Source organism: Trypanosoma cruzi, genomic scaffold, assembly GCF_000209065.1.
Source record: "Trypanosoma cruzi strain CL Brener 1047053516729 genomic scaffold, whole genome shotgun sequence".
Classification (NCBI taxonomy): domain Eukaryota; phylum Euglenozoa; class Kinetoplastea; order Trypanosomatida; family Trypanosomatidae; genus Trypanosoma; species Trypanosoma cruzi.
Genome location: NW_001849519.1, coordinates 46,675 through 73,156, shown reverse-complemented (window position 1 = coordinate 73,156; position 26,482 = coordinate 46,675). Strand labels below are relative to the sequence as shown.

General features: G+C 48.4%; 10 protein-coding genes across 10 annotated transcripts, besides 43 other annotated features; all 10 read left to right on the top strand.

Annotated features, from left to right (window-relative positions):
* Window positions 1–91: part of a sequence feature (T-rich) that runs on past the window's edge.
* Window positions 1–2,620: part of a sequence feature (heterozygous, Esmeraldo-like haplotype) that runs on past the window's edge.
* Window positions 111–3,266, top strand: Tc00.1047053506775.100 (PIF1 helicase-like protein, putative; the record flags this gene model as incomplete). The annotated part of the gene is made up of 1 exon (XM_811883.1): window positions 111–3,266. One exon carries the CDS (start codon window positions 111–113, stop codon window positions 3,264–3,266), a length of 3,156 nt encoding a protein of 1,051 aa, XP_816976.1.
* Window positions 2,621–3,734: a sequence feature (areas merged during assembly that could not be assigned to a particular haplotype. This can correspond to areas where the two haplotypes were merged or to regions with more than two copies in the genome that were merged during assembly.).
* Window positions 3,415–3,449: a microsatellite.
* Window positions 3,450–3,519: a microsatellite.
* Window positions 3,543–3,564: a microsatellite.
* Window positions 3,735–24,913: a sequence feature (heterozygous, Esmeraldo-like haplotype).
* Window positions 3,749–3,784: a sequence feature (A-rich).
* Window positions 3,977–4,000: a sequence feature (AT_rich).
* On the top strand, window positions 4,071–6,872 carry Tc00.1047053506775.90 (PIF1 helicase-like protein, putative; the record flags this gene model as incomplete). Its single annotated transcript, XM_811882.1, has 1 exon — window positions 4,071–6,872. One exon carries the CDS (start codon window positions 4,071–4,073, stop codon window positions 6,870–6,872), a length of 2,802 nt encoding a protein of 933 aa, XP_816975.1.
* Window positions 7,115–7,143: a microsatellite.
* Window positions 7,304–7,331: a sequence feature (AT_rich).
* Window positions 7,356–7,382: a microsatellite.
* Window positions 7,554–7,586: a microsatellite.
* Window positions 7,666–7,695: a microsatellite.
* Window positions 8,134–8,203: a sequence feature (T-rich).
* Tc00.1047053506775.80 (14-3-3 protein, putative) lies at window positions 8,251–9,009 on the top strand (the record flags this gene model as incomplete). The annotated part of the gene is made up of 1 exon (XM_811881.1): window positions 8,251–9,009. One exon carries the CDS (start codon window positions 8,251–8,253, stop codon window positions 9,007–9,009), a length of 759 nt encoding a protein of 252 aa, XP_816974.1.
* Window positions 9,116–9,137: a microsatellite.
* Window positions 9,198–9,259: a sequence feature (T-rich).
* Window positions 9,364–9,392: a microsatellite.
* Window positions 9,420–9,490: a sequence feature (T-rich).
* Window positions 9,737–9,807: a sequence feature (CT-rich).
* Window positions 9,826–9,877: a sequence feature (T-rich).
* Window positions 9,899–9,947: a sequence feature (AT_rich).
* Window positions 9,996–10,017: a microsatellite.
* Window positions 10,675–10,718: a microsatellite.
* Window positions 10,744–10,899: a sequence feature (A-rich).
* Window positions 11,017–11,059: a microsatellite.
* Window positions 11,126–11,162: a microsatellite.
* Window positions 11,356–11,389: a microsatellite.
* Window positions 11,470–12,168, top strand: Tc00.1047053506775.70 (hypothetical protein, conserved; the record flags this gene model as incomplete). Its single annotated transcript, XM_811880.1, has 1 exon — window positions 11,470–12,168. One exon carries the CDS (start codon window positions 11,470–11,472, stop codon window positions 12,166–12,168), a length of 699 nt encoding a protein of 232 aa, XP_816973.1.
* Window positions 12,337–12,362: a microsatellite.
* On the top strand, window positions 12,568–14,208 carry Tc00.1047053506775.60 (hypothetical protein, conserved; the record flags this gene model as incomplete). The annotated part of the gene is made up of 1 exon (XM_811879.1): window positions 12,568–14,208. One exon carries the CDS (start codon window positions 12,568–12,570, stop codon window positions 14,206–14,208), a length of 1,641 nt encoding a protein of 546 aa, XP_816972.1.
* Window positions 14,292–14,314: a microsatellite.
* Window positions 14,397–14,425: a microsatellite.
* Window positions 14,644–14,674: a microsatellite.
* Window positions 14,760–14,807: a sequence feature (A-rich).
* Window positions 14,996–15,110: a sequence feature (A-rich).
* Window positions 15,144–17,990, top strand: Tc00.1047053506775.50 (hypothetical protein, conserved; the record flags this gene model as incomplete). The annotated part of the gene is made up of 1 exon (XM_811878.1): window positions 15,144–17,990. One exon carries the CDS (start codon window positions 15,144–15,146, stop codon window positions 17,988–17,990), a length of 2,847 nt encoding a protein of 948 aa, XP_816971.1.
* On the top strand, window positions 18,504–19,874 carry Tc00.1047053506775.40 (hypothetical protein, conserved; the record flags this gene model as incomplete). Its single annotated transcript, XM_811877.1, has 1 exon — window positions 18,504–19,874. One exon carries the CDS (start codon window positions 18,504–18,506, stop codon window positions 19,872–19,874), a length of 1,371 nt encoding a protein of 456 aa, XP_816970.1.
* Window positions 18,905–18,938: a microsatellite.
* Window positions 20,111–20,140: a microsatellite.
* Tc00.1047053506775.30 (tubulin-tyrosine ligase-like protein, putative) lies at window positions 20,213–23,107 on the top strand (the record flags this gene model as incomplete). The annotated part of the gene is made up of 1 exon (XM_811876.1): window positions 20,213–23,107. One exon carries the CDS (start codon window positions 20,213–20,215, stop codon window positions 23,105–23,107), a length of 2,895 nt encoding a protein of 964 aa, XP_816969.1.
* Window positions 23,149–23,219: a sequence feature (A-rich).
* Window positions 23,280–23,338: a microsatellite.
* Window positions 23,806–23,837: a microsatellite.
* Window positions 23,957–23,985: a microsatellite.
* Tc00.1047053506775.22 (hypothetical protein, conserved) lies at window positions 24,226–25,257 on the top strand (the record flags this gene model as incomplete). The annotated part of the gene is made up of 1 exon (XM_811893.1): window positions 24,226–25,257. One exon carries the CDS (start codon window positions 24,226–24,228, stop codon window positions 25,255–25,257), a length of 1,032 nt encoding a protein of 343 aa, XP_816986.1.
* Window positions 24,914–26,482: a sequence feature (areas merged during assembly that could not be assigned to a particular haplotype. This can correspond to areas where the two haplotypes were merged or to regions with more than two copies in the genome that were merged during assembly.).
* Window positions 25,302–25,330: a sequence feature (AT_rich).
* On the top strand, window positions 25,506–26,482 carry Tc00.1047053506775.14 (hypothetical protein, conserved; the record flags this gene model as incomplete). The annotated part of the gene is made up of 1 exon (XM_811892.1): window positions 25,506–26,482. A coding segment is annotated over one exon (977 nt), but the record flags the coding sequence as incomplete, so codon positions are not given.
* Window positions 25,772–25,798: a microsatellite.

Here is a 26,482-nt window from a genome sequence, read left to right as displayed (position 1 = left end):
CAAAAGAAAACAAAAAACAGAAGAAACACAAAGACGGGGAAAGACAGAAAAGGGAAAAGGAAAAAAAAAAAAAAAAAAAAGAAAAGAAAAAGGCGTAGAAAATTGCGTGCATGACTCGGTTGCCACCGGTCGATTCAACAGTTTTTCAACACATAAACTTGTTGACACGTGGGGCGTGGCTCGGCCACCGTGGGCCTAAAAAATTCCTCCCAGCTGTCCTTATTTGCCGCGAGATTGCATGGCCGTTTTTGTTACATGTGTCGAATTGTCTTGTCCCTGCCGTCTTCCTTTCGTACGCCCCTCCTCTAACAAGCGGGGGAGTGCCGCACAGAACTGCCGCCTCATCGTGGGCAACGAAAGGAGTCGGCACCGGTGCCATGCACACTCATTGTTATTGGCGACAAAAACAGCAGGTCACTTTGGCATTGATGTGCGGCAGTGTAGCTTTGCGTTACCAGCGCCGAGAAATGACAACAAATGACAGGCATGTGGCCGACGGCACAAACCCTACGGCTCCAATACAGGTTGAATCACCACGGAAGCAACCGCAGCAAGGGGCGCAGGAGACGCAAAAACAGGGGGAGAGAAAAGAGAAGCCGCGTTTAATATGTCTGGCCTGGCGCGCCAGGGATCCTGTCAGCGTTGGGGCAAGGGACAATGGTAAAAGTGGAAACATGAGAAATTGCAGCGACACCGCCGATTTAGTTAACGCTTCAGGTGGAGGTTGTCACTTGCCTTTGGTTACGGGGTTTGTAGGATCTCATGGATGCGTGGTGGCACACAACGGAACGCGGCAAGCGAGGGAACACCAGCAAATTAATGAGAAGCGCGTCGATGAAGGTAGCTGCCAGCTGAAGAAAGCAACATCTCTGAACGTTTCACTTGCAGAATGCAATCAGCGGGAAAAACTGGGACGGATGCCTCCTTCCTCATTTCCACATGCAGTGGCAAAAGCGAGTGGAAGAGGCGACCACGATAGGGATGCTCTCGTGTATAATATCTTTACTCATCGTGTAGTGAAACGCTCCGCCGCGAGCGTGCGTGCTTTGGGGATGCTGGGCATTGGCGTTTACCAAGACTCACAGGAACTGGACGTGGTGGATCCTGCCGCCCTCCTGAATTTGCGAAGCAAGCTTCTTAAGAAGGAAGTGAGTTGGCCTGCGTTGTGGCGGAATACTCTTTTTCGGCAGTTACAACATGTCCTTTTGCGTAGAACGGCGAGAGAAGATGAAGAATTTGTTGTGGAGGAAGTTCGGTGTTTACTTCGTACACACTACCAACGAGCCAAGACCCGTCGCGGAGTGGGTGTTGTGTCAAATGAAAATAACGTGGGTGCCACCGATGGGCCCTTTAGTAATGAGGTCAGTTTGGGTAGCAGCATGTCGTTGCAGGAGCGATTGTTAACCTATCAGGATTTGAATGAAGAACAGCAGCGTGTTGTGGATTTTGTACTGGAGGGACACAATACGTACATTGGAGGAGGGGCTGGAACGGGCAAATCGCTTCTGCTGCGTGTGATTAAACAAGAGCTTGTACGTCAGGGCCTCTCTGTTGCCATGACAGCAACGACCGGCATTGCGGCGACGCGGATTGATGGTGTGACTCTGCATCACTGTTTTGGGGTGAATATTCACGGTGAATGCAGTCGTCGGGCGGAGTTGAGGGCGTTTGATGTGATTATTCTGGACGAAGTTTCCATGTTGTCGAGGGAACTTTTTGAATCTCTCGAGTATCAATTGCGGCGAGCAAACGGTGTGGATTTGCCGTTCGGTGGAGTGCAGATGATTTTGTCAGGGGACTTTCTTCAGCTTGGGGCAATTGCTTCGTTGTCACTTGTCCATTCCGCGGTGTTTCGAAGATACTTTGCGATGCTCAAACTGCAGCAGCCGGTGCGTCATTTGGGAAATGACCACTTTTTGCGACAGCTACAGGAGCTGCGTCGGGGGATCGTCCCACATGACCTACAAGACACGGTTACGTTCTTGTCGCCCACCGAGAGTGCGAAGGCCTTGATGAAGGATGAGGAATCTTCAGTAAAACTGCTTCCCACAAATAAGGAGGTGGATGCGATCAATCAGGCTGAGTTGAAGAAGTTGTCTGGTGAACTTGTGGTGTTCCCAGCGCAGCTTCAGTCACCGTCGCTCTCTGGTCGCTGGACGGCAACTTATATGCTGGCCATTGAACACGAAGACCCAAACTCTTTGAATAGGGACAAGCTCCTCATGTCATTGGAGCAATATGTGTTTGAATTCGTGAATAAAGTGCCAAATGCTTCCAGTCTTACGATTTCTCTCTTAGGCCAGCGAAATGTTGTCCTCTACAAGTTGTTTGTGGATGCTTTTGCATTCCGGGTGCGCATCCCGCACGAATTGAATGAGAAGGACGAACATGAACTTGCATGTCATTTGCGTAATTTGGAGTCATGGCTCCCGGCGCAGGGGCTGGGAGTGTCTCTGAGGGAAATCATCGTGTCACCGGACGGTTTGCACACCGATGCCGACGAGTACGCTCTGACACGTTATGCAAACAACTCCCCTATGATGTCGCCGCTTTGTCTCAAGAAGGGTGCAAAGGTGATGCTCCGCACGAACCTCTCTCCGGGTCTTGTAAATGGCAGTCTTGGCGTCGTTGTTGGGTTTAAGGAGCTGAAAATGGGGAACCTGCCGCAGTTTCTTACCAAATCTGGGCGACTCGATGCCGTGGATGGATACAGCGAGTTTCTTCAATACGAGCACAGCTTTCCAGTTGCTTTGGCTCCAGAAGTAGAGTTTGGTGGGGGAAGGGTTATTGTCATCCCACCCACGACATTTTGTGTCGGGGGGTTATCAAATACAAATCACTATTACATGGGGATTGTGGCGTTTCCGCTGAGCCTGGCCTACGCATTTACCGTGCACAAGGTGCAAGGGTTGACTTTGGTGGGGCGTGTGCATCTTGAACTCTCTCGTATGTGGCCATGTGAGCATCTGTTGTATGTGGCCATGAGCCGTGTGAGGAACCCGGAGCAGCTCACGGTTTCTTCGTTCCACAGAGACTTGGTTCGGTGTGCAACGGAATGTTTACTTTTTGATGAGTCTTTGCCACCTGTTGGGGCTGTGCGCGTTTTGCCTCACTTTTTCCAAGCCACGTGGCGCCGTGTTCCGAGTAGACGCAAGTCAGTTTTGCGTCAAAAACAGGTGTCCAGGGAGCACGCGAAGCGACATCATGCTAGCATGCCAGCAGGTACCTCAAGGAGACGTTTCAGCGGTGCGCGTATTGTTCGTTGAAGGTGGCCCTATTGGGTGACTGATACGGAAAAATGCCGTTTTTCTTTTATTTTTGTATTTTACCTACTTTATTTACCCTAACCTCTCCGTTCCATGCCTGTGGACATGCATCGGGGGATATTATAGACTTGTTCCTTTTTTTTTTCTTTTATTATTATTATTATTATTATTATTATTATTATTTTTTTTTTTTTTTTGGCCATCCCTTTGCTTCACTTCCTGTTTTTTTTTTTTTCTTTTTCTTTTTCTTTTTGCAGCATTACATTTGTTGACGACTGAGTGAGTGAGTGAGTGAGTGGGCGGGGGACAACGCATTTACCGCAACGACAGGCACACATGGGTTTTGCCAATGACGTTCTTAACAATTTAAATACATGAATTTATTTGTCTTCTCGGTATTTCCCGCTTCTGTTGACTTTGTTTTATATGTTCATATCGCACACATACTCGCGCTTGCTTACTGTTTTACATGCACACATGCGTTTCTTTTGGTTTTTTTTTTCTTCTTTTTTCTTTTTAAATGTTTTAGCCGCTGCTTTTCTCTTCCAGAAGGAAATAGAGGTTGTCTTGAGCCGAGAGATCGAGAGAGCCGCCTGGAATTGGAAGGGAAAGCAACTCACAACAGAAGGGGGCCGTGGTGTGTTTTACAAGTGGAACGGGATTTGCTCTCCCCCTTTTTTCATCAAAGCACGCACTTTTCTTGTTTTTCCTTAAAAAAAAAAAAAAAAAAATATCTGCGTTTTTGGCGGCGGCTTTTATTTAATTGTCTTCCATCGTCTCACCGCTTTTATTACGCTCAGTGCAATGCTGCGCCGTTGTTTTCTCCCGGGGCTGCATGCAGGGGCCGTGACGATGGCAGCACGAGCAGGTCACCAGAGATGTGCGCTTCTACGCCACCCGACAGCAATTTCTCTCAGCTGCGACACGCACTTTATGTACACTGCACGGCGCTTTGTTGGTGAAAAACGGCCAAAGTCATCTCCATCGAACACCAAAAATGCGGCCAGACGAACCGTCAAAAACCCGCCTGCTGGTGAAACCGTCGCTGATGCCTCCGTGGACCCACTGACCAAACACACTCTCCATCCACCGCAGCCAACTCTGCACACCGTCGCTCCACCGTCTTCGCAACCGAAGCAGAAGAGGCTTGCAGGAAAAAAAGAGGAAACGGTGAACTCAGCGGCGTTACATCGGGCGCCAAAGCAGGAGCTTGAAAGTTTACCTCCATTGAGCAACGCCACGAACCAGCTCTTGCACTCGACGCTGGTGTACAATGCACTCACTGGCCGTATGACTTCCGAGACATCCCCGTCGATGACCTGCCTAAAGAGTATAGGCTTTGGCATCAATGATAAAAGTCAGGTGTATTTGGAGAAACCGGACGTACTTCGAGAACTCGCGCAGAAAATGCGAAACGGGACGGCGACGCTCCCATCGCATTGGCCTGTTTCCATCATTCGTGCAATCGGTGTTATTCTCCGAAACCGCGCCATTATGGACCCCGCAGAGGCTATTCAGCAGATGATCCAAGTGAAGATCAATAATTTGGCGCATAACCGTTATGCTTCTATTATTAACGCCGTGGGCACAGGCGTCATCGATGATGCCTTGGACCAGTCTTTGGATGACCTGCAGGCGGTGGAACTCAACGACGAGCAGAAAAAAGTGATTGAACTTGCTCTTAAAGGACATCTGCTGTATATTGGTGGAAGCGCAGGCACAGGAAAAACGGTTTTGCTGCGTGCTCTGAATCATAGACTGCAAGCGGAGCGCCTACGTGTCGCAATGACAGCCACGACCGGGGTTGCCGGATGCCATATTGGCGGCTCCACATTTCACCATGCGTTGGGTGTCTCCTCGCAGGGAGAGTTCCTCCGCAAAATTCATCTGCTAGACTATGATGTTATTGTGGTCGACGAAGTATCTATGCTTTCGAAACGAATGTTTGAAGAGTTTGACCGGGTATTGCGAGAGGAGGCAGGGACCCCAGACCTCCCCTTCGGAGGTGTACAAATAATTCTCTGTGGGGACTTCTTGCAGCTTGGTGTGATCAATGAATCTTCGATTATCACATCAAAGTTGTTTCAAGATATGTTTGTAAAGTTGCGTCTTGAAACACAGGTAAGACATGTACCCGAAAGTAAATTTGCAGAGGCCCTACAAGATATGCGTCTGGGTGTTGTTTCAGAGAGCCTCCTGCAGTCGGTGCAACAGCTCCCCCCTGGAACGATGGTGCAGTCGGCGGTGAACCTGCTTCCCACAAACAAGGAGGTTCACGCAGCGAATGAACGAGAATTGCAACGGCTCCCCGGTGACGCCGTCATGTTGGTGCCGGAGACTGGCATTACAGCTCTCAGGTGTGGTGCTACTGCCACACTCCTCCTTCGAACGAAACCTGACTTCAATGAGGAAGAGTTTTCAAAGCATGTGCGTTCACTTCTGCGGGCAACGCTGGATCTGCCCAAGGCCTCGCTGCTGTGCCTTTACCGCGTCTATGAGGATGGACATGCAATGCGTGTTTGCCTCCCACAGGGCGAGAGCGCCGCGTGGCATGATGCAATGCGTGAACGATTCTTGGAGGTTGCGGGTCTCATCAACGACTTGGAACTTGGCGCAACAGTAACGGAGATTCTTCCAAATGGTGATGGCATGCACACTCCTGAGATAGAGGAATACCTTCAAAAGTTGATGCAGAAACATCCGATTGCACAACCGATAACCTTCAAGAAGGGCTGTCGTGTTCTTTTGCGTGCAAATCTTTCTTCACGCTTGGTGAATGGAAGTATTGGCACTGTGGTGGACTTTGTGGAATGTTCTCATGAGAATATTCCCGCCTTTCTTCGCGGAGATCGCGTTGACAACTGTGTGGAGCGGTACCGAATCTTTTGCATGACGGAATGTGGGATGCAGGTACCGTTGCTGCCTGTCGTGAGGTTTCATAGCGGCGATACCATTGTTGTTCCACCCTGGGAATTCAATGTTGGTGGTGGGCCATTGACATATTACTACAGCCTGAGTAGTGTGGCGTTGCCGCTGAGCCTGGCCTACGCATTTACCGTGCACAAGGTGCAAGGGTTGACTTTGGTGGGGCGTGTGCATCTTGAACTCTCTCGTATGTGGCCATGTGAGCATCTGTTGTATGTGGCCATGAGCCGTGTGAGGAACCCGGAGCAGCTGAGTATGTCATCCTTTCAATCCAGCATGGTAGTCGCCAATAAGGAGTGTGTGGAGTTTGATCGCAGACTGCCTGTTGTGCATGAGTTGTCGTCTACTGAAAAATTTCCCGTTTCTTCGTGGAAACGGTGCAGCGACACCATTTACCACCTTCGCTGCCGAGGCGCTTCCCTGAGTCATCTGCTCAGCGGCGCTGCGTTGAAAGAGGGGTTTGGTAACAATGGGGGAGTTGGTGGAGAGGCAAATTTTACGAAACCCATGAAGGGCACACTGGAACACTCCGTGATTGTGGCGCGTCGGTTGCGGAAGCTTATCAAATGCACGGAGCGCGCAGCGAGGGTGCAGGAGAACCGTCGAAAGTCTTCCACCGCCCCGGCTGCGGACGACACAAACGACAGTGACGACACCACGGAGGTGGAGCACATTTTATAGAACCACAACAATTTCATTTCTTCTTTTTTTTAAATTTATTTTCAAATGGGGGGCGCGCGTCGTGACATGTGGGGATGGCTTCAAATGTACGTCTCTTTGTGCTGTGTATGATTGGGCGGTGGTGGTGACGCCCGCTGAACAATACACGCAAGAACCGCCACCACAAAATGAAGCGACATCCGCGTTTTCCGCATAGAGCACTTTCAGGTATTATGTATGCTAAATACAAAATTACATACACACTTCCCTTCCCTTCCCTTCCCTTCCCTTCTTTTTTTTTTTTTTTTACAGTTTAGAAAAACTAGAAAACGAAAGACACGAGGAAGACGAGTAGAGGGAGAGAATTGGCGAAGGGAACATTCACAAAAATCACAACGAGTTTGGTTGCATCGTGTGATGTTCTGGTCCTTTTTTCTTCTTCTTCTTTTTTGAAATATTAATATATAATATAATATATATGTATGTCTTCTTTGTGTCTCCCATAAAAAAAAAAAAAAAAAAGAAAAAAAATCATTTTTTTTCCATTTCAAGGCATTTGGTTGTTTTTCTTTATTGAATTTCCCGCTCCCCCTCCACAGCGCATACATATAATAGATACATGCTTTGTTTGTGTGAGGGTACTTCGCTCCATCGGTCCGCCCGATGTCGATATTTATAGAAACATTACATTTTTGTTTTCTGGTTCTTGTTGTTGTTGTTGTTGTTGTTGTTGTTCGGAAAACACGAATATTTTTGTACGTGAGTTTCTTTTTTTTTTTTTTTTTGTAATTTTGGACTTGATCGTTGGTGCATGATTATTATTTTTATTATTATTGTTATTGTTGGGGAGGGCTGCGGGGGACGTCTCAATCGCCCCAGACAGGGGCGCTCGGAAGAAGTGGTTGCGTGAAGGGAACTCCAGTGATGTTCACTAATAATAATAATAATGGGAGGCCATGGGTAGCGTGTGAAGGACGTGGAATCTAAAGAAAAAGAAAGAAAAAAAAAGTGTATTTGCGCGCGTCCGCGCTGCTTTTCCCCACTTATTTTCTTTGTTTTTGTATCTTTTCAACGATAATTGGTGGGTTGTGGGTTCCGCCCACACGAACGAAGGCTGTTGCTGGTGTCTCTGGACACATGTCCATTTGAATGCTGCATGCAGCACCCCGCTTTTTGCCTCACTCACTCACTCAACCACTCAACCACTTTCTTTTTCTCCTTCTCTTTCTGTCTGTCTGTCCGGGTGCGTGTTGGAAGAGGTGAAAGGGCATTATTCCTTTACAAAAAAAAAAAAAAAAAAAAGACATACAAGAGAACACGCATACAAAAAAAAAAAAAAAAAAAAAAAGAAAGCAACGGAAAATAAGAAGCGGGTGCAAGCAAAGGAAAAAAGAGGCAAATGTCTTCATTTACCGTTCCTGAGAAACGCGAGCAGCTCATCATTATGGCGAAACTCGCGGAGCAGTGCGAGCGCTATGATGAGATTCTCGTGTGCATGAAACGAGTGGTAAAACTTAACCCCGTGCTCTCTTCGGAGGAGCGCAACCTCCTCTCTGTGGCGTACAAGAATGTTATTGGGGCCCGCCGTGCTTGTTGGCGCAGCATTACTGCACTCGAGCAGAAGGAGGACATAAAGAAGGAGAAGAATATCACTCTCATCAAGGGCTTCAAGAGGCAGATTGAGAAGGAGTTGAGTGATGTCTGCTCCGACATACTGGAACTTATCGAAGAGCACCTCTTACCCAATGCAAGCACAGAGGAGACAAAGGTTTACTACCTCAAGATGAAGGGTGATTACCACCGCTACTACGCCGAGATTGAGACAAACACGGAGGAGCAGAAGAACAAGGCACTTGAGGCGTACACGCAGGCAATGCAGTACAACTCCTCGTTGAAGCCTACGAGCCCAATTCGGCTTGGCCTCGCACTCAACTTCTCCGTCTTCTACTATGAGATCCTCAAGAGTCCTGACCGCGGCTGCCAGTTGGCCCGGCAGGCCTTTGAGGAGGCTCTCAGTGACCCCAGCGTGCTCGATGAGGAGCAGCACAAGGAGGCCGCTCTCATCATGCAGCTGCTGCGCGACAACCTTGCGCTGTGGACGGAGGATGCTCACCCGGAGGGACAAGACGACGGCACTGCCATGGAGGAGCTCGAGTAGCGGAGAGAAACGGCGCGTAGGAGTGGGAGAATTAGCGTTAGCGCACCACACCGTATGACATAAGCGGAGAAAACAAAACGAAAAGAAAGTCAAATGGACCAAAAAGAACAAACAAACAAACAAACAAAGAAGGAAGCAACAAGAAAAAGAGGATGGTCAGAAGAAGACCACCGAACAACGAAACAACGAAGAAAAAGAAAAACAAAAAACAAAAAAAAAAAAGAAAGAAAAGGAAAGGAAATGAAAGAAATGTTTTCCCTTATTCATGGACATACGCAACTAAAACACAGGAAGAAAAGAATGAAAGAGGAGTGGGGAAGCGAAAGGGGACAAAAGTGGCGGGACGAAGTGCGTGAGAGAGAGAGAGAGAGAGAGAGAGAGAGGATGTGCAGAGTAAGGTGAAGGACAATAAGAAGAAGAAAAAGTAAAAAAAAAAAATCAAAAAGAAAAGGACCAAAAAAAAAAAAAAAAAAAAAAAAAAGGAGGAGGTGAGGAAGCAAGACGCGTCCTGTTGTGAATCATAAGGAGGGTTGGGCATGTTGGCGTGCACGTTGACAGGAAGAGAAATGAGTGGAATTTTGTGAGGGCCTGAAACTAAAGTAAAGACAAAGGGGGATATGCATGCAGAAGGAAGGAAGAGGAAATGGGACGCGATGACAGCCTGTACGTGATGGCAGCACTCGAATACGGTATGCCTTATTATGATATATAGATGGCAGCTGCAATCGAAGGAAAATAAATAAATAAAAAAAAAAAAGGAAGAAAGAGAAAGAGAGAGAGAAAAAGAAGGAACAGAAACACAAAGACACCGGCGGCAAAGAAAAAGAAAAAAAAGAAAAGGAAAAGAAGAAGAAAAAAAAAAAAAAAACGATCAGTCAAACTAAATCCCTTATTATTTTTATTTGACTTTCATTTATTATTATTATTATTTATTTATTCAGGATTATTATATCATAATTTTTTCTTTGAATTTTCCGCGTCCAGCCAAAAAAAAAAAAAAAAAAAAAAGCTTTTTTTTTTGCGTGCGCATTCGGCATACTTGTGGCGAGGGGGGTTTGTAGAGGGTCTTTAATACTGTAAGGCCCAGCAGAATACTTTTCGTTCCACTGCCATTACTTCTTGCGTGTGGTGTTTAGAGGGCGGACGGGGATGAAGAGAAGGGGGGATGTATGGATGGGGAAAAGGAGCATGGAAGCTGCAGTGTGCAGAGGCGAAGGAAGGGACGGTAGAGGGGGGTGCAAACGATCAAAATGACCAAAATCGAAGCAGACGGTGGGAGAGTGTAAGCCATGTAGCCGAATGAATTTGGAGCCAGGGAGGAAGAGCCGATGCCGATTGAAGGAGCATGAAAGGAGCGGTCTGCTCATGCGGTGGGAGACTTCAGCACGCCTATTTTTGTTTGTTTGTTTATTGTTGTTGTTGTGTTTTTCTTTCGTTGTTTTCAGTGAGGGTCTATTTTATTTTCTTTTCCCCACAAACGCCTTTTTCCCCTCCCGTGGTTGGGTGTGCCAGCCCTGCAGGATTGAGGGGGGAGAGGACATGATGGCATAAGGGTCCACGAGCAAAGGAGTGGGAGGGAGAAGCGAACGGGAAAACAGTGAGATTAATGCATTCAACGAGTGAACTTACATTTGTCTCCTTTGGCGGAGGTCGTTGGCGTGGCGGTTTTCTTTTTTTTTTTCTTTTTCTTCTTCTTCTTTTTTTTTTTTCCTGTTCGGGTGTTCTCTGCTTGCGTTTTTGTTTTTTATTTCTTTTATATCTTTCTTCCTTGTGATATTATTATTATTATTGATGTTCTTGGGTGTTTTTGTGTTTGTCTCTTGGCTTTCGGCGTCTATATTGTTTTGCCTCTTTTTTTTTTTTTTCTTTCTTCTTCTTCTTATTTACTTTGTGCCTTATCGATGCCACCGATCATTTTCCTCCTCAAAGTAAATTTTTTTTTTTTTTCTTCTTCTGTTTCCCCATGCACCTTTTGTATCCGGACTCTCCCCATGTATGACCTTAATTTTCTTGTTTTTTTTGTTGTTTTTGTTTTTCTGTTTGTTTGTGTGTGTATGTGTGTCCCTTCTTTTTTTTACGCTTTGTTTCTCTCAGTTTATTGTGTGCGTGTTGAATGTTTTTTTTTTTTGCTTTTTTTTTTTTTTTTTTTTTTTGCGCCTTGGCACGTGCGTGCTTGCTCCCCTTTATTCCATCATGTGCCGTTGCGTTGCCCGGTGCCAATGCGCACGCCGTCCACGGTGGTGGTGGTGCAATGCAAGTAAATACGGAGGGTGGCTGCACACCCGCTCGTGTGTGTGTGTGTGTGTGGAGGGGGGGAGAGGGAGGGAGAGAAACGGGGCGAAGGAGCAACAACAAAAACAACAACAAAAAAAAAAACAAAGGAAGCAACAGTGCACTTTGCACCGATCTCATTGACCGTGTGTGTAGGCCGCCCACGACTGCGGAAGGGGGAGAGGACGAATGGCGCCGCTTCCCGCCTTTAGGTTTTTTTTTCTTGCCATTCGTCAAATTTCGAAACCGGTAGTGAAGGCAACTGTCTCCCGGGCAAAGCGCGAGGCAACCATCACACGTGCCTTGTGCCTCAGCCTCGGTCGTTTTTCTTTGGGGATCTCTTGTGTCATTGAAAAGTGGAATTCAGAAGACACCACCCGCCGCGGCGATGGGTCATGGGCGAACTCAGGGCGCTCAGATGCGAGGGAAAACCAGGCCAAAGAAGGATTTTTGGTGGCGCCGAGATCCCGCTCCTTGTTGCAGAAAAATGCAGCGCCGGGTGGATCCGATGGTACGCAACGAATTGGCCGGCTCTTTTTACGTCTCCCGATGCAGACTGCGTGGGGGGCATTCCGATCAGCATACTCCCCTTCCATTGATGAGGAACGTCTTGTAAAAATTGGGGCGGAGGTTCTCATTGAGCTGCTGGTTTATTCTATTCTCTCGGCTGCTCTTTACTTTGAACTGAGCACGGCGTCGAAGGCTTCGGAGGCAAAGGAAGCGTGCCTTCTGCAGCGCATTGAGGCACTTGAGCGAAAGGTGAATGAACTCGTCCAGGGCCATCATGCAGATACAGTGGCTGTCATTGAGGTGCCGGAGCAGATAGTTGTAAGCCGCCTCGGCCGTCTGAAAAAGGGATTTGATCGCTTCTTATCTCTGGCGTTGTAAATATTGCTTCTTTTTTTTTTGTCAGAAAATTTCTTGCTGCTCACCAGTCAGAGAGAAGAGGAATGGGAGAGGACTATTTTTTTCCCCTGACGAAGAGTGCGAATTGGAATGTGAGAAAATGAGGGGTTGATGGAATGCGACGGTAAAGAAATGAATAAAAAACAGCAGAAAAAAAAAATAAAAAAAAAAAAAAATGATGACGCACACCGTGCGAATAAAACACGTGCACACGGGGATATTTGCTAAACTTTTGCCAAGTCTGACTCTGGCCATTGTTATATTACATGCGCCATCCCTTTGAGCGCTCACATAAACGCCTGCGCTCTTTCCCTTTTTCTTTTCTTCTTGGTGTGTGCATGTGTCTTTGTGTGGTGCGGGTATCAACAGGAGGGCCTGTGCATGAGCGTGGAGGAGGGAGGGAAGGCGTCTCTTTCCGAGAAGAGCAATGGACTCTCCGCCCAAGAGGAACTCCGGCAGCTGCAGGAAAAGACCAACGCATGGAAGCAGTCGGTTGCCATTCAACTAGGCGAGGCGGCAAAGAAAAATAAGCAGCTGCGTGATGAGCTGAAGGAGGCAGGGAACAACCACGAGAAGGAGATGTCGGCATTACGTGTTCAGCTCGACAAGGAGTTTCGTGAGCGGACAAATTTGAAGGATGAGGAAATTAGTAACTTGCAGCGAGAAATGACACAACTTCGAGAGGAGAAACGGCGTATGGCGGAGGAGCACAAAAGGGTGTTGGAAGAGACAGCCATACGTGTGCGTGAAAACAGCCAGAGGGAGAACGTGTCGAAGACAAGGACGGATTTGGAACAACGTGAGGCGGAGTTACGACAGCTTCGGGATATCATAGAGCAAAAAGAAAGGGCGCTTGCACAGGCAGAACACGAGGCGACAGTGACGAAAACCAGCCTCGATCGGTTGGGAGAACAATACAGGGAGTTGTTAAGTATTATGACCCATGACGAGGGTCAATCAGTTAGAGACGAAGATGCATCTGACGGCAGATCTGCGTCACAGCACATAGTCAATTGGAGCGATGCAGCACATCGGCAACAGTTGGAGACTGCACGCTCGGAGCTGCGCAGCCTGGAGGAGAGGTGTGCTGAGAAGCTTCGAGAGGCTCAAGGGGTGCACGAAACAGAACTGCAGCGGTTGATGGAAGACGTCTACCAACGCGAGGAGCAACTCATGACACTGCAGGCACTCCTGCGACAGGCGCAACATGAGGCCGAAACGGCAAACCAGCGCATTACTGCTTCAAGGGCAGAGAAGGAGCGGTCGGAGCAACGCCTTGCTGAGAAGGTGGCGGCACTGAGTAAGGAACTGGCAAATCGAATGGAACAGTCTCAGCAGCTCAGCGTTGAGGTGGAACGTCTGCAACGAGAGGTGAGTTCGCAAGAAGCAGTTGTACATAGTCTGGAGGAGGAGGCTCGCATCCGGGAGGAGGCATTCACATCGTTGACTCTTTCAGAGGACAATCGTCACCTTGTACAGGGGCTTCAGGAGGCACTGCAGAAGAGCCGTGAAGAGGCTGAACTCTGGCGCAGTAGGTACGAAGAGGTCATGCAAGAAACGACAAATAAATCTGTTTTTGTGCCTTTTGGAGGGGGAGGAGGAGGGGACAGCAGCACAGATAGATTTGTGTTATCTGAAATTGCGCAACGCGAGGAGGCTTTGGCCACAGAAGCTGCTCGTCTTGAGTCAAAGGCGAGACTTCTGAAATCTACGGAGGCACGGCTAGAAGAACTCAAAAGGTCAATTGCCTCACAGGCGAATTTTATCCTGCAGCATCGTGAAAGTGTTGATGATGTACACCGGAGGGATACTGAAAGAATTGAGAAGGAACGTCGAGGAGGATCATTTTTTGCTTCTCAACGACGGTACCTGCAGATGATACGGGAACAACAAGGGGACACGTTTTTTTTTCTACTAAGACGTTTAGCATCGTATTTTGTTTTTATGCGGTTGCGTGTGGCCCTACCGCTGTTACTTTTTATAGTCTGCACTTTTCTCATTTTTTTTTCAAGTCGACGTTAGCCGGAGTCTGTTGAATCTACATGGATGGAACCCTTTAAACATTAATGCTGCATGTGTTTCCGGACGTGGGTCTTTTTGATGCGAAAAAAAAAAAAAAAAAAAAAAAGGGAAAAGTCTAGGCGTCAAAATTTGCTTTTCCAAACTTATTCGTTGCAATCATTACTTTATTCTCTTTCCATTTACGTGCCATATATATATATATATATATATATATGTAATGGGAGCGAGGCAACCGTTTGAGTTTGTCGTCTCCCTGGAGATGGAGGTAATCACAAAAATTCGGGTTTTTTTGGCTACGCGGCTTACGGGTGATTTGCGATTTTGCCGCATTCTACCTTTTTGGCTTTTCTTTTTGACTTACACGTGATCTCCGTCTGCCCATTTACCCACTATGATGCCGTATGTAAAAATCTTTTTTTGTGGAGAGGCGCTGAGGTGCGTGTGCGTGTGCTTGTGTGTGTGTGTGGGGGGTGAGGGATGCCGCCTCTTTTCGCACCGCAGACGCAGAGGCGAAGCAAAACGATGTGGTGAAGAACGAATTTGACGATCAATTTCTTTTGCTTTATTTTTCGTGTGCGTTTTTTTCTTTTTTTTTTTTTAAGAACTTAATTTTGACGCCTTAAAAAAAAAAAAAAATGTATTCCGTTGTTGTTCTTTGCGTGCTCTGTGGCTGCGCTTTACGGCGAAAGCAGCTCCCAGCATGTCTAGTACTGTCGTTTCCCACGCAGTTGGGTGTCACCGCTGGCCGCCGCGGTGCGTGCGGGTGTTAATTCTCTGCGTGTGAGGGTTATTATTTATTTTTCTTTTTTCATTTTTTTTCTGCTTTTGGTACTTTTCTTCGTTTTTGTCTTTTTCCACACTTTCTTCTTTTTGTGATTTCTCCTTTTATTTTGTTTTTATTTCGTCCTGCAACGTAGTTTTTGGGGGCGAGCGTCATGTTCCGAAGGAAAGCCCCGGAAGTGGTGCGGCGTTCCGTCATGGGGGCAGTTGGTAAAGCGGCGGAGGCCGACGAGACCCTGACGCAAATTATTCAAGTCTTTAGGGATGCGGCGGAGCCCTTTTCGGATCTTGATGAGACGATAGAAGGCACCGTCGCAAAGGAACAGGGCGTGCGGATGGCCCCCGTGACGTCCCCCACTGTTCTTACTTTCAGAGGCTTCTCCGCCTCGTTGACGTGCCCCAAGAAATTTTACTTAATGCAGAACCGTCGAGATTTGATACCGAGCATCTCCATTGGCGAGGCCGTGCGCCTTGATGATGGAGCGGCGTTTAACGAACTTGCGCGGAGGTGGGATCGCCTCCAGTTCGGTAGTCGGGCCGTCGTTGTGCATGAGCGGGACTTTGACCAGGCGGTGCAGCGAACAGAGGAGGCTCTTGTGAACTACTTCCAGAATGTGCACGCACAGTTGGGCGAGCAGGCGCCGGCGCTAACGATTCACCGCCCTGCCTTTGCTGCGCCGTTTGGTGGAAACACAATATCATCAACGGCAGCCAGCCCGTTGGTGCTTCAGGCACGACCGGCTGTACTGCGTTTTCGCCCCAAAGACAATCAATGGGTTATTCTGGAGACGGCCGCTGTGATTGACCCATTTGGGAATGCCACACGCCTTGCGCAGTGCCTTCAGCGTCTGCATTTTACAACGCTTGCCTTTCGGTATTGGGTAACCCAGACGCACATACCAATACAAATACGCAAGCGTTTTCTCAACATTGACCTTGACACGGTTACAGAGGAAAGTCTTAAGGGTCACCGTCTGGAGTCAACGGCGCAAGTGGCAGTTCCACTTGATTTAAAACGTAGTGGCTTCCTGCACATTCGACAGTTCTTCCCGGGACCCGTGACAATCATGGATTGCGATCCCTCACGTCTCGTGAAGTATGTGCAGCGGCTTTCATTGGAGGACATGTTGGAGGCGGACACGAATTCCAACCATAGAACATCTGGAGCCTTTGATCTAAGTAACGTCAGTCTACGTGCGGAACCGCTTGTGACGGATTTGCAACAAGAGGTGGAGAAATTACAGAAAAGAGGGCTGGATCATCGGCACCTGGGCAGTAGCACCTCTAGTCGGGTTGCAAAGAAGAAAGAAACGGAGTTGAAGGAGCTGTTCGCGGCGCAACAAAAGCTTTTAGAAGCCCTCATTCATACTCATACATTGCGGCTGATTGAAAAGGGCCGCGATCCTTCAAACGTGCCGAAGTGGACCAGCTTTGCATACCTCGACGGTGAAATTGTGAAGGCCACATTTGACGAAGGGGAAGTGAGTGACGAGAATTCAACCGGAAGCAATAGTGGCCGCAAGAAGAGTTCTTGTCAAAAGAATAAAAAGAACGGGGAGCAAAGAGGAGCTTCAAGTTGTAGCAACGGCAATGAATTGCCTTGTGTGCCAACGTACTCGGAATTCATAGGTGCCCATTGTTCCCGCGGTGATGTATGCCCTTTTTACGCGGAGGGTTTGTGCCTGCCAAACAGAATTGAAGATCCGTTGAAGCAATGTGACAACCACCTTTTTAGCCTCCCCTCGACTTCTATTTCACGCAAGGCGATGTGGTGGTCGCAGGGGCTTCGTACCGCACGCGATGTCTTGTATCAATATAAGAAGGGAACTGTGAAACTAACGGCACCGCAGCTGCGTCATGTGAAGGCCGTTGCTGCTGGTAAGTTGTTTTTAAACCCGAAGGAAATTGAGAACTTCTTTTCTCGCATTCGGTATCCGGTGTTTTTTATTGACTTTGAGGCGACGCAGTTTGCTCTCCCACCATTTGAAAAAATGGTAGCGTACCAACCAACCCCGTTCCAATTTTCTATCGATGTGTTTCAGGAGGACATACTCAATGAGACCCCCACCCATTATGACTACCTGCACTTCGGCAAGGGATATTCCCCCAACGTTGATCCGCGTCGTGGGTGTGTCAAGGAGTTGATGCGCATTGTGCATTTGGAGCGTGAGAAGAAGCGACTGTCGATGACAAAGTCGGGTGAGCTTGGGAGAATAGAGAAGCAAAAGCTGCTTCAAGAGCAGAAAGAAAGGGAGGCTGCGAAGGGGACGAAACGGCGCGGGCGACCGACGGTCAAACCCAAGCCAATTTGCATCACGAAAAATAAACCTTTGCTAGAGCCTGTTCACCCATACGATGGGTGTTTCATTGCACATTTTGCCAGCTTTGAAAAATCTTGTTTGGAGAAACTCGGGCAACTGATGGATGAGTACAAGGAAGATATTAAGCAGTTTTATTTTTTGGATACATTGGATTTGTTTAAAAGAGCCATCGTTCATCCGAATGCGCATGGTTCCAATTCCTTGAAAAAGGTCCTTCCTGCACTTTGTCCAGACTTTCAGTACGGCGTCTTTGGTGAGGAAGTAAGTGGAGATGATATTGACGCAGCGGACATGGATGGCGGTAATGGTGGTAGGCAAGATGAGCAGAAGGGCGAAAACGCTATGGGTGTGTATCGCCTGTGGTATCACCACGAGGGTGGGGGTTCGCTTAAGGATCTTCATCAAGTTTCCATGAGAGATTCTCAACGTCGAAGTGCGAAGGGTACATCTGAGCACGCGGGGAACACGGAACTGGTCTTACCACCAGCTCGGCAAGACTTTCGAGAGAAGGCGTGGACGCTATTGCGGATTCAACTTTTAGAGTACTGCTCACTTGACACCAAGGCTTTGTATGAAATCATGCGGCAGGTGTGGCGTGAGAAGGAGTCGGTGAAGGGAATCAAGCCGGACAAGGGCGGCTGGGTCATGGCAACCCCGCTCCCTCGGGAGTTTGAATTGTGATTGTCTGACAGGCGGAATAAGAATTAAATTGAATGGAGAAAGGGGGAGGCACGAGGGGAGATGAAAATGGCGTGGCGCAAAGGGGACGGGGAAAGAAAGAAGAGTTGGGTAAAAAATGGCGGTAATTCCCGATTACACAGGTTATACAACGAACACAATAATAGGTGAAGATTACGAGTGCCGTGCGCATTGGGAAGGTTAGGAGGGTAACAGGGGGAGAAAGAGAGATAGCAGGAATGTCACTTTTCCCATCCTTTTTCTTTCTTGTTTATTCTTCAATGACATCCGCGTGTCTTTAGCCATTGTTGTTGCTTGTTTCCTTTCGCAGACACGCACGTTTGAGTCGGGATGGGAGCCATGCGTCCGGCCCTCGCACTACTTTTTTTTTTATTGTTTTAAATTTCTCGGTCATACTCGATAGTATCCGCCTTGCTTTGTTGTGTCACTTTTCTCGACGGGTAAAATTGAGGGATAAGAAGAGGAACCGAGAATAGAGACGAAAGGGAAAACAAAATGACGGTGATTGTCATGTGCGACGGGGCGCCAGCCTCCATCAAGGCGATTGGGTGGGCGGCTGTTCCGGGGCATCTGATGCGGCAGCATGACGGCGAACAGCTTATTCTTTTGCACGGTTGGAGCAGGGAGGACGTGCCGCGGGTTGCATCGTCCAGGGAGTCGCCCGATAGGCTGGCATCAGTTGACATATCGCCGGCGCAGAACCGTCTCCCGGTTTCGGATGTCATGAGGAACACGCTTGAGGCCATTACCGAGAGTAAGGTCACTCGTGACTCTCTCAACTACAAAATAGAAACAGTGGTATTGAGTGATCTATTTACGCCCATGTCGACGACACCAGCTGCCACACGTCCACAAAGCTCCAAAAAGTCGCCCTTGTCGAAAAAGGAGTTGGCGGCGCAGCAGCAGCAACAGCAGCAAGCTGCGGCAGCATTTACAGAAGCAGAGCTGGAGGCTGCTGCACGAGTGGCGGAAAAGGAAGCGGCGCAAAGCCGAGCCAAAGCCATTGCTTTATACGCAAGAGAGCGGGCGCTTCACCACAAGGCCGAAGCTATTCTGTTGGGGACGGGCAATTCCATGGACGGAAAGAACATTATTTTTGGCCTTGTCGCCAAGACGGTCTTTACTGAAATGCGTCAAACGCACGTTTTGTGGTTTATAAAGAACAATGGCTGTACAATGCGACTCAATACCGCATTGGTACGCTACGTTGTTGTGCTGGTTCCAGTATCCAATGATGCGGGGGCGCTTGAGAGAGATTGCCGTGTGGTGCAATACGCATTGGGGCGTCGAAGGGAAAGGAGCATGGATACTGTGAGTGCTGTTATTGTTGTTGAGAGTACCACTCCACCAGAGGAGGTTGAGCGGTATTCGCAGGCGTTGCGAGATCTGCTTCAGAGAGAAACGCCGGCAACGAATTCCCATATTGTTGAAGAAGTTGCTGACGATGCTACTCCTGCTTTCGCCGTGACGGATGCTCCAATTGCGCTGGAGAAAAGTGGGACTGTGACTGCTGAGGGAACGCCTCACGAGGCCGCGCTGGATGATGGGGAGGTTTTGCCTTCTGCGGAAGAAGCGGACATTGCAGCGAAGGAGCAGCAATGGCCAGAGGTTTCTTTGTGCCAATTGCGTGCCACCAAGCAGGTACCAGAGCCAACAGCAGGAAATGCGGCGGGTCAAGTTGTAAAATTTCTTCAGCGCTACAAGACAGACGTCGTTGTGTCCCCCTCAACTCTTGCAGAAGAACTTCAAATGGCCTTACTTGCCGTGTCGAAACCCCATGCTCTTCTTGTGCCAGCGGCCGAACCGGCTCCATGTGCTGCTGCCACCATGCCGCCCCCTGTAGTGGAACATGAATGTACAGAGTGAGTGTCGCAGCGGCACCTTTTGGGTCTGCGTGTGTTTGGGTGGTGTTCATGGAGTTCCAGTTGATAGGGATCATCATTATCTATCTTATTGGTGGCAGGAGGAGCGAGGGAGGGAAAACAAACAAGCAAACAAAAGCCAATGAGGGGAAAACACAACTCCCTTTTCGCTTTTATTTTATCATCATCATGCTTTTTTTTTTCCCTTTTATGTGTGTTATGGGTTGACGTGTGGCTCTGATTATGATTATGATTATTATTATTATTATTTTTGCATTTGTTTAGATGTTTTTTTCTTCTACGTTTTCTCTTCTTCTTTCCCTGTGGTGAAGTTAATTGTATATGGCGGAACAGGTGATAGTTGAACAGAGGAAGGGGATGCTGGCGACGTGTTTAGTATCCTCGGAGATTTCATCCCCCCTGCTAGCACCTGAAGACGCCCCAGTCAATGGCGGCCGTGCGCCCCTCTCAGCTGCTGTTGTAAATCTTCACAAGACAAATCAGGCTGTGGCACCAGTCTCAGTGGTCCCGCTACGGTGGCGGGCCAGCAGCCACGTGCGACCACAGCAGGATGCTGAAGCGGAGTGCGAGGAGCCCGACGCGGACGGATCGCACCTTACTGTTGTAACGCAGCGTGGCCCCATTCACAAGGCGAGCGGTGACTGCTACAAGCAAGTCTCGCCGTCCGTAGGTGCTGTTCGGCCAAATATGTCAGCGAGAGTCACGGGCCCATACTTCTCTGGAGGTAAAAGTGAGAACGCGGGGCGCCCAGGCACTAATGCCGCTCTGTCACAAAGACCGTGGTCTTTAAGCCAACCCCGAATTGATAATACTTTGCAACGATCGAATGAAAGATCATCAAGTGAGACACAAAACGGTGATAGGGTCTCTGCTAGACGTAAGTTACGGCGCCGCCACAGCAGTAATGTGCAAGGCAACAATAACACGAACAACCTTGCAAAATTGGACGGGAGCACGGAGAATAAGCCGAACTCTTCTCCCCCTGGCGCTGTTGATGGTGTCCGTTCAGCCGCTGGCCTCAACGGTTCCCTGATACCGGTGCGTCTGACAGATCTGGAGCGGCCTTTCGCGAAGCAGGGGCAAGTGAGTGTCCGATCCAAGCAGAGCGGTGCAAAAAGTGCACGAATTCGGCAGAAAATAGTCAATCTTTCTTTGTGCAAATATTCACTTCTTCGTGTCATTGCTGAGGAGCAAGGGTTTAAGACGCAGGAAACAGAGGAGGAATTGGAGAAAAATCAATTCAATCTCATATGGTCTGATACAGTGCTCCCTCTTACGCGTCTGGTCCGTATGGCAAGCTGGCAGCGTACAAATCACTTCCCCTCGATGTATCTGCTCTGCCGCAAAGGGCACCTGGGCATTACACTCGGTAAGATGCGCAAGTTGTTGCCCTCACACTTTCTCTTCTACCCGAGGACATGGTCACTTCGTAGCGATCGACATCAGTTTTCTCGTTTCATGATGGCGTTACGAGCCAAGAGGGTGTCCAAGTTTTTTATTCTAAAACCAAATTCCGGCTGTCAAGGCCGTGGTATTGTTATTTCTAGAGATCCATTAAACGCTGTGGAGGACTTGGATAACTACATTGTGCAGGAGTACGTTACCAGGCCACTTTTGCTGGAGGGGCGTAAATTTGATCTTCGTGTATACGTGTTATTAACTTCCATTCGCGCCCCCTCCATATTTATGTTTAAAGACGGACTTGTGAGATTGTGCGCCGAGTTGTACGAAAAGCCGACGGACAGTAATGCTCGTAACGCGTGTAAACATCTGACAAACTATGCCGTGAACAAGCACAATCCAGAGTATGTGTTTAACGATGATGTTGCAAATGGAAATGTTGGCAACAAGCGGAACTTTAAATTTTTAAATGAATGGTTAGAGTCATCGGGAAAGCGCCCAGAGGACTTTTGGGAGGCAGTTGCTCATCTCATTTGCAAAACCATCCTTGTTGCACAGCCGCAAATTGCAAATGTCTACAACTCATGTTTTCCTCGGCAAAACGATGGCTACAACTGCTTCGAGCTCTTGGGGTTTGATATCCTCATTGACCACAAGATGAAGCCGTGGCTGATGGAAGTCAACCACACGCCGTCTTTTTGCACCGACACCCCGCTTGACTACGAGATCAAACACTCCCTTGTTAAAGAGGTGTGGAGCATCATTGACGTGAAGGCAACCGATAAGAAGTATGTCGAGAAGAAGGAACGGGAGGGATTTATGCAGCGTGTGATGCGACAACCGATTGCCGCACAAAATGTGACAGGAGTCAAAGGCGCAGATGGCAACGACACCGCATCGTCATCTTCGATGCCCGCCACGGTTTACCCGCAGCAACAGCAGCAACAAATATCCAACATAATCGCATCCCTCCCCGTGGGAACACAGGATCAGGCGATGGAGATGGTCAAGTTAATTGAAGAGCGTCGTGCTCGCGAAGACTCCAAGTTGTGCAACTTCCAGCGCATCTACCCCACAACGAACGCTGCAAATCAGCTCATATACGAGGCCATCCTTGCGCAGGCCCGAACCCAGTGTGTCTCACCGCGGCCAGCCTGGGTGAGTTCGCCGACACCAGCATCGCCACAGGCAATAGAGGAGCGTTCCCGGCGTTTTGATGCCTCATCGGTGGGTTTTGCCACGCCCCAGCGCATTACCCCAGCGGTAATGAGCGTGAGAGACCGAAGTAATTTACCGACACCTTCTGAATCAGCCACAGATTCCCTAAATTTACCCTCAAATTCTTCTACTCTCTCAAGGGGGCAACAAATGCAGAAGCTTTGTGAAGAAATGAGGCAAACTCAGCGCCATGCCAAAACGACCCCGCGGACCGCTCATGTTATCAACCACACACTTCAAAATAACGGTGGGGCCGGCAACGAAAATCAACACTCTACGGATGTACCGTTGAATTCACCATCATCGGCCGAAAAGGCAACGAATAGCTTGGCACAGGAGAGGAAGCGTCCGGTGCTGGCCCGTCTATCTGTGATGGGAGATGCTGAAGGCCCTTCAAGAAAGTTACATGTTATCACCGCGAGACTGACGCCCTGTGGACCCCCTAACGTAATCTCCCTTGACAGCTCTGCCACAAACACAGGGCGGATTGAAGCGATGCGGAGTCTGCAGGAGCGTCTTGATCAGGAAGCTGAATGTGAGCATTCTCCGTCCTCTGGGAGTGCCGATGAAAATTCATTTGGCTTGGATGAGGAGTAGGTGTGAGCATTGGCTTCCAGCTCTCGTATATGAGGGTTGCCTTCTCTTTCTCTTTTTTTTTTTTTTTTTTTGTCTTCCTTCTCATTAGTGCTGTTTTTTTTTTTTTTTTTTTCTCTCGACAAACGTTCAAAAACGAAAATTAAAAGTGAAAAAAGCAAGCAAGCAGGCGATGAAACAAAACAACAAAAACAAAAACAACAACAACAAAGAAAAAAAAAACAGCAACAAAAAATAGAGAAAGAGGTGTAAAAGAATAAAAATAAAAATAAGAAATGAACAAAATGCTTCTGAAGGAGTTGTGGAGTATAAATTGACCATCAGCTCTCCATTAACGATGGTAGTAGTCGTCGTGGTCGATGATGGGGGGCCTTGTTCTCTCACACATTCGCACACACGCATAGACACGTACATTTCTCTTAATTGACGACACGCATCTCCTCTTTTGTCTCATTCCTCTCTGCATTTTGTTGTTGTTTTTTTTTTCACGTTCTAACGGGGTGACTGTGGGACAAAAGAGAGAAAAAAAAAAGGGGGGGGGGGGAGGATCGAACGGGAAATCGGGCAATGGAAAGAAAGTTAGGAAAGTTGATAACGAGGAGCGGGGCTGTAATCACAGGCCGATTAGAAAAAAGGGGTTAGAAGCATGTCTGACTGAAGGGCAGTTGAAGATGATTGTGTTGATGTGCCTGCTGTGATGCAAAAAAAAAAAAAAAAAAAAGAAAAAGAAAAATGTAATATTAATCTGCACGTGCGATGCTTGCTTTCTTTGAAATTTGAAAGCATAAGCTTGCGTGAAGAGATCTAACGTCTCCATCTTGATTTGCTTTGCTTGTTTCTTTTTTTTTTTTTTCTCTCCCTCTCTCTCCCTCTCTCTCCCTTTTTTTTTTTTTTTTTTGGAAGTTGTTTTCAAAAAGTGAAGTTGTTTTTTTTTTTGCCGTTTTTTTCTTTGTTTGTTGTGGGCGGTGGTGGTTGATCCCTTTCTATTTCTCTGATCTCACTCCCACTCTCACTTGTTCTCTTTCCATTGTGTGGCCAAATTCTTTCGGTGGGCTGGAAGTGGCTGTAGAGTAGAATAGAGGTGGACTGTCGTGGTGGGAAGGGGGACGGCGAAAAGGACAATGGCGTGCACTGCCCGATCGTCTGATAGCAGCGGTAGCAGAAGCAGGCAGGATGCATCCTTCTACACGTCGCTTTCGCCACACTCTCCATCATCTTTTTTGCCAGTTTTTACATCTCCACCTTCGCGGAGCCAGGTGTATGGCGCGCAAGGATGGCAGGGCGTTGAAATTGCATCGCCGCCATTACGTGAGAAGACTGAGAAACCAAATGCGGTGGAACATCACCCGGTGGAGCCCAAAGTTGCCGCCACTTCGGAACCACCCTGCATTTTATACTCGAAGGGTGCCAAAAAGTATGGAGTGCCATCGACTCCAACAGCCGTCTCCTCCGCAAGTACAGTGGGCTTGACGTGTTCATCGTCGTGTAAGATGCGCGAGAGAGACCCCAACACGTACAAGAGAGATGTGGAGTGCAGAGTGGCGGTTGATCCAGCGGCACAGCGAGATTGGGCACGTAGCCTGCAGAGGTGTTTGCTGGAAACCGAGACAAGGGCACAGGAATTCCGCGCTACTGCGGAACGACTAGAGCAGGAAGCTTGTGCAGCGGCTGAGGAAGTCATACGTCTTCGTGAGTTGACATCCTTGCAAGCAAAAAGTATTGAAGAACTGGAGCAACGTCTTGCTTATGCCCAGTTCGCCACCGCCGGCGCCAAAGAAGCCGATGCAGTTGACCAAACAAGACTCTCCACAGACAGTGACGCATCGTTGGAAGGTTTGTCTATCGCTGACGTCAAGCAGATTGTTCACTGCGCGGCAGAGGCATTAAGACGCATTGAAGTTGAGTTTGAGGCGGAGAAGCGCCGGCGGTGCGTCGTTGAGAAGGAAAATAATGCTCTTAGACGCCAAATATGCCTTTTAAGGCGGGGGGAAGTTGCATTCCACGAAGACTGCACGACTTGCTGCGAAGAAGCGAGGCACAATTGTGTCATGGCATTTGTGCAGGGTCCACTGCGGCGATTTCTTGCAGAGTCTGCAGATCTGCAGGATAAGTTGAAGACTTCTTCCACGCGTCGCACATCTGTACATTCTTGAATTGTCTTTAGATGGAAGATCCGCGTGTAGGCGTTATTTATTGCATTTATATATTTTTCATTTTTTTTATTTTCATTTGTTGCTGGAGTGGAGAGAAACCAACACGACGAGGACACGGAGAGATCTTGGTTCCGCCAAAGGAGCCACGGTGTGGCTGGGCATGAACTCCAGCTGTCGTCCTCCAGATATGTAATTTTTATTTTTTTTCTCTATTTTATCATGCAATTCATTCCATCAGATATCAAGGAATGCCTCCCAAACGTGGTTCCGCGACCCGCGGAGTGCGACGCGTGGAGACACCCCGCATGGCCCGCGAAAAACCCTCGACAAGGGCTGAAAAAGGAGTTGCTCCTTCAGTGGCGGCAGAAACACCATTGGAAGCAGCTGCGGAGGTCCCGCCGGAAGATTTGGTTTTGACGCCGCCCCCGCAGCAGCCAGCTGACAAGGAAGAAGCAACAAATGAAGCTCTTCCATCCGCCACTGTCTTGTCTTTGAGGGACGAAGTCATCTGGAGCGACGACGACAACGACGACGACGACGATGGTGTGTTCTTGTTTCCCGATGCAGAAGGTCTGTTCGAGGTGAAGGAATCCAACCCGGATGTTATTCGTGTTGGTACGACGCAAAAGTTGGATGAGTCAGACAGCAGCGAGGATGAGGCAACACTCAACCGCGTCGGGGACATTCCACTTGAGTGGTACAAGGATGAAACGCACTACGGGTACGATGTTGAGGGTCGTAAGCTGATGAAAAGCGAGCGCTCCGCGTTGGAACGTCTGTTGGATGCGACGGATGACCCCAACGCAATGCGAACCATCTACGATGCCCTCCATGACGAAAAGAAAACATTGAGCAATGCGGACCTGCAGATGATATTTAACCTGCAGCGCAACCGCACGCCAAATGCAAAATACAACATGTACGCCGATGTGTTGACGGATAGCGTTGAGTTTGACTTTCTTAATCACCCTTTGGCGCGAGGAGGAGGACCGTCCAAGAAAAAGTTTGTTCCTGCTCCAAGTGACATGAAGATCATTGAAAAGATGGTGCGTCGTCTTAGGAAGGCAGAAGAAAACAAAACCGATGAAAAGGAGAAGACTCCACTTGATGAGCCTCTTGTGATCTGGGACGACGGTAAGGTAGAAATGGATCCCCACACCAAGTTCAAGTATCAACACCGTGTGCCAAAGCCGAGGTTCCGCCTCCAGGCACATATGAGAGCTAT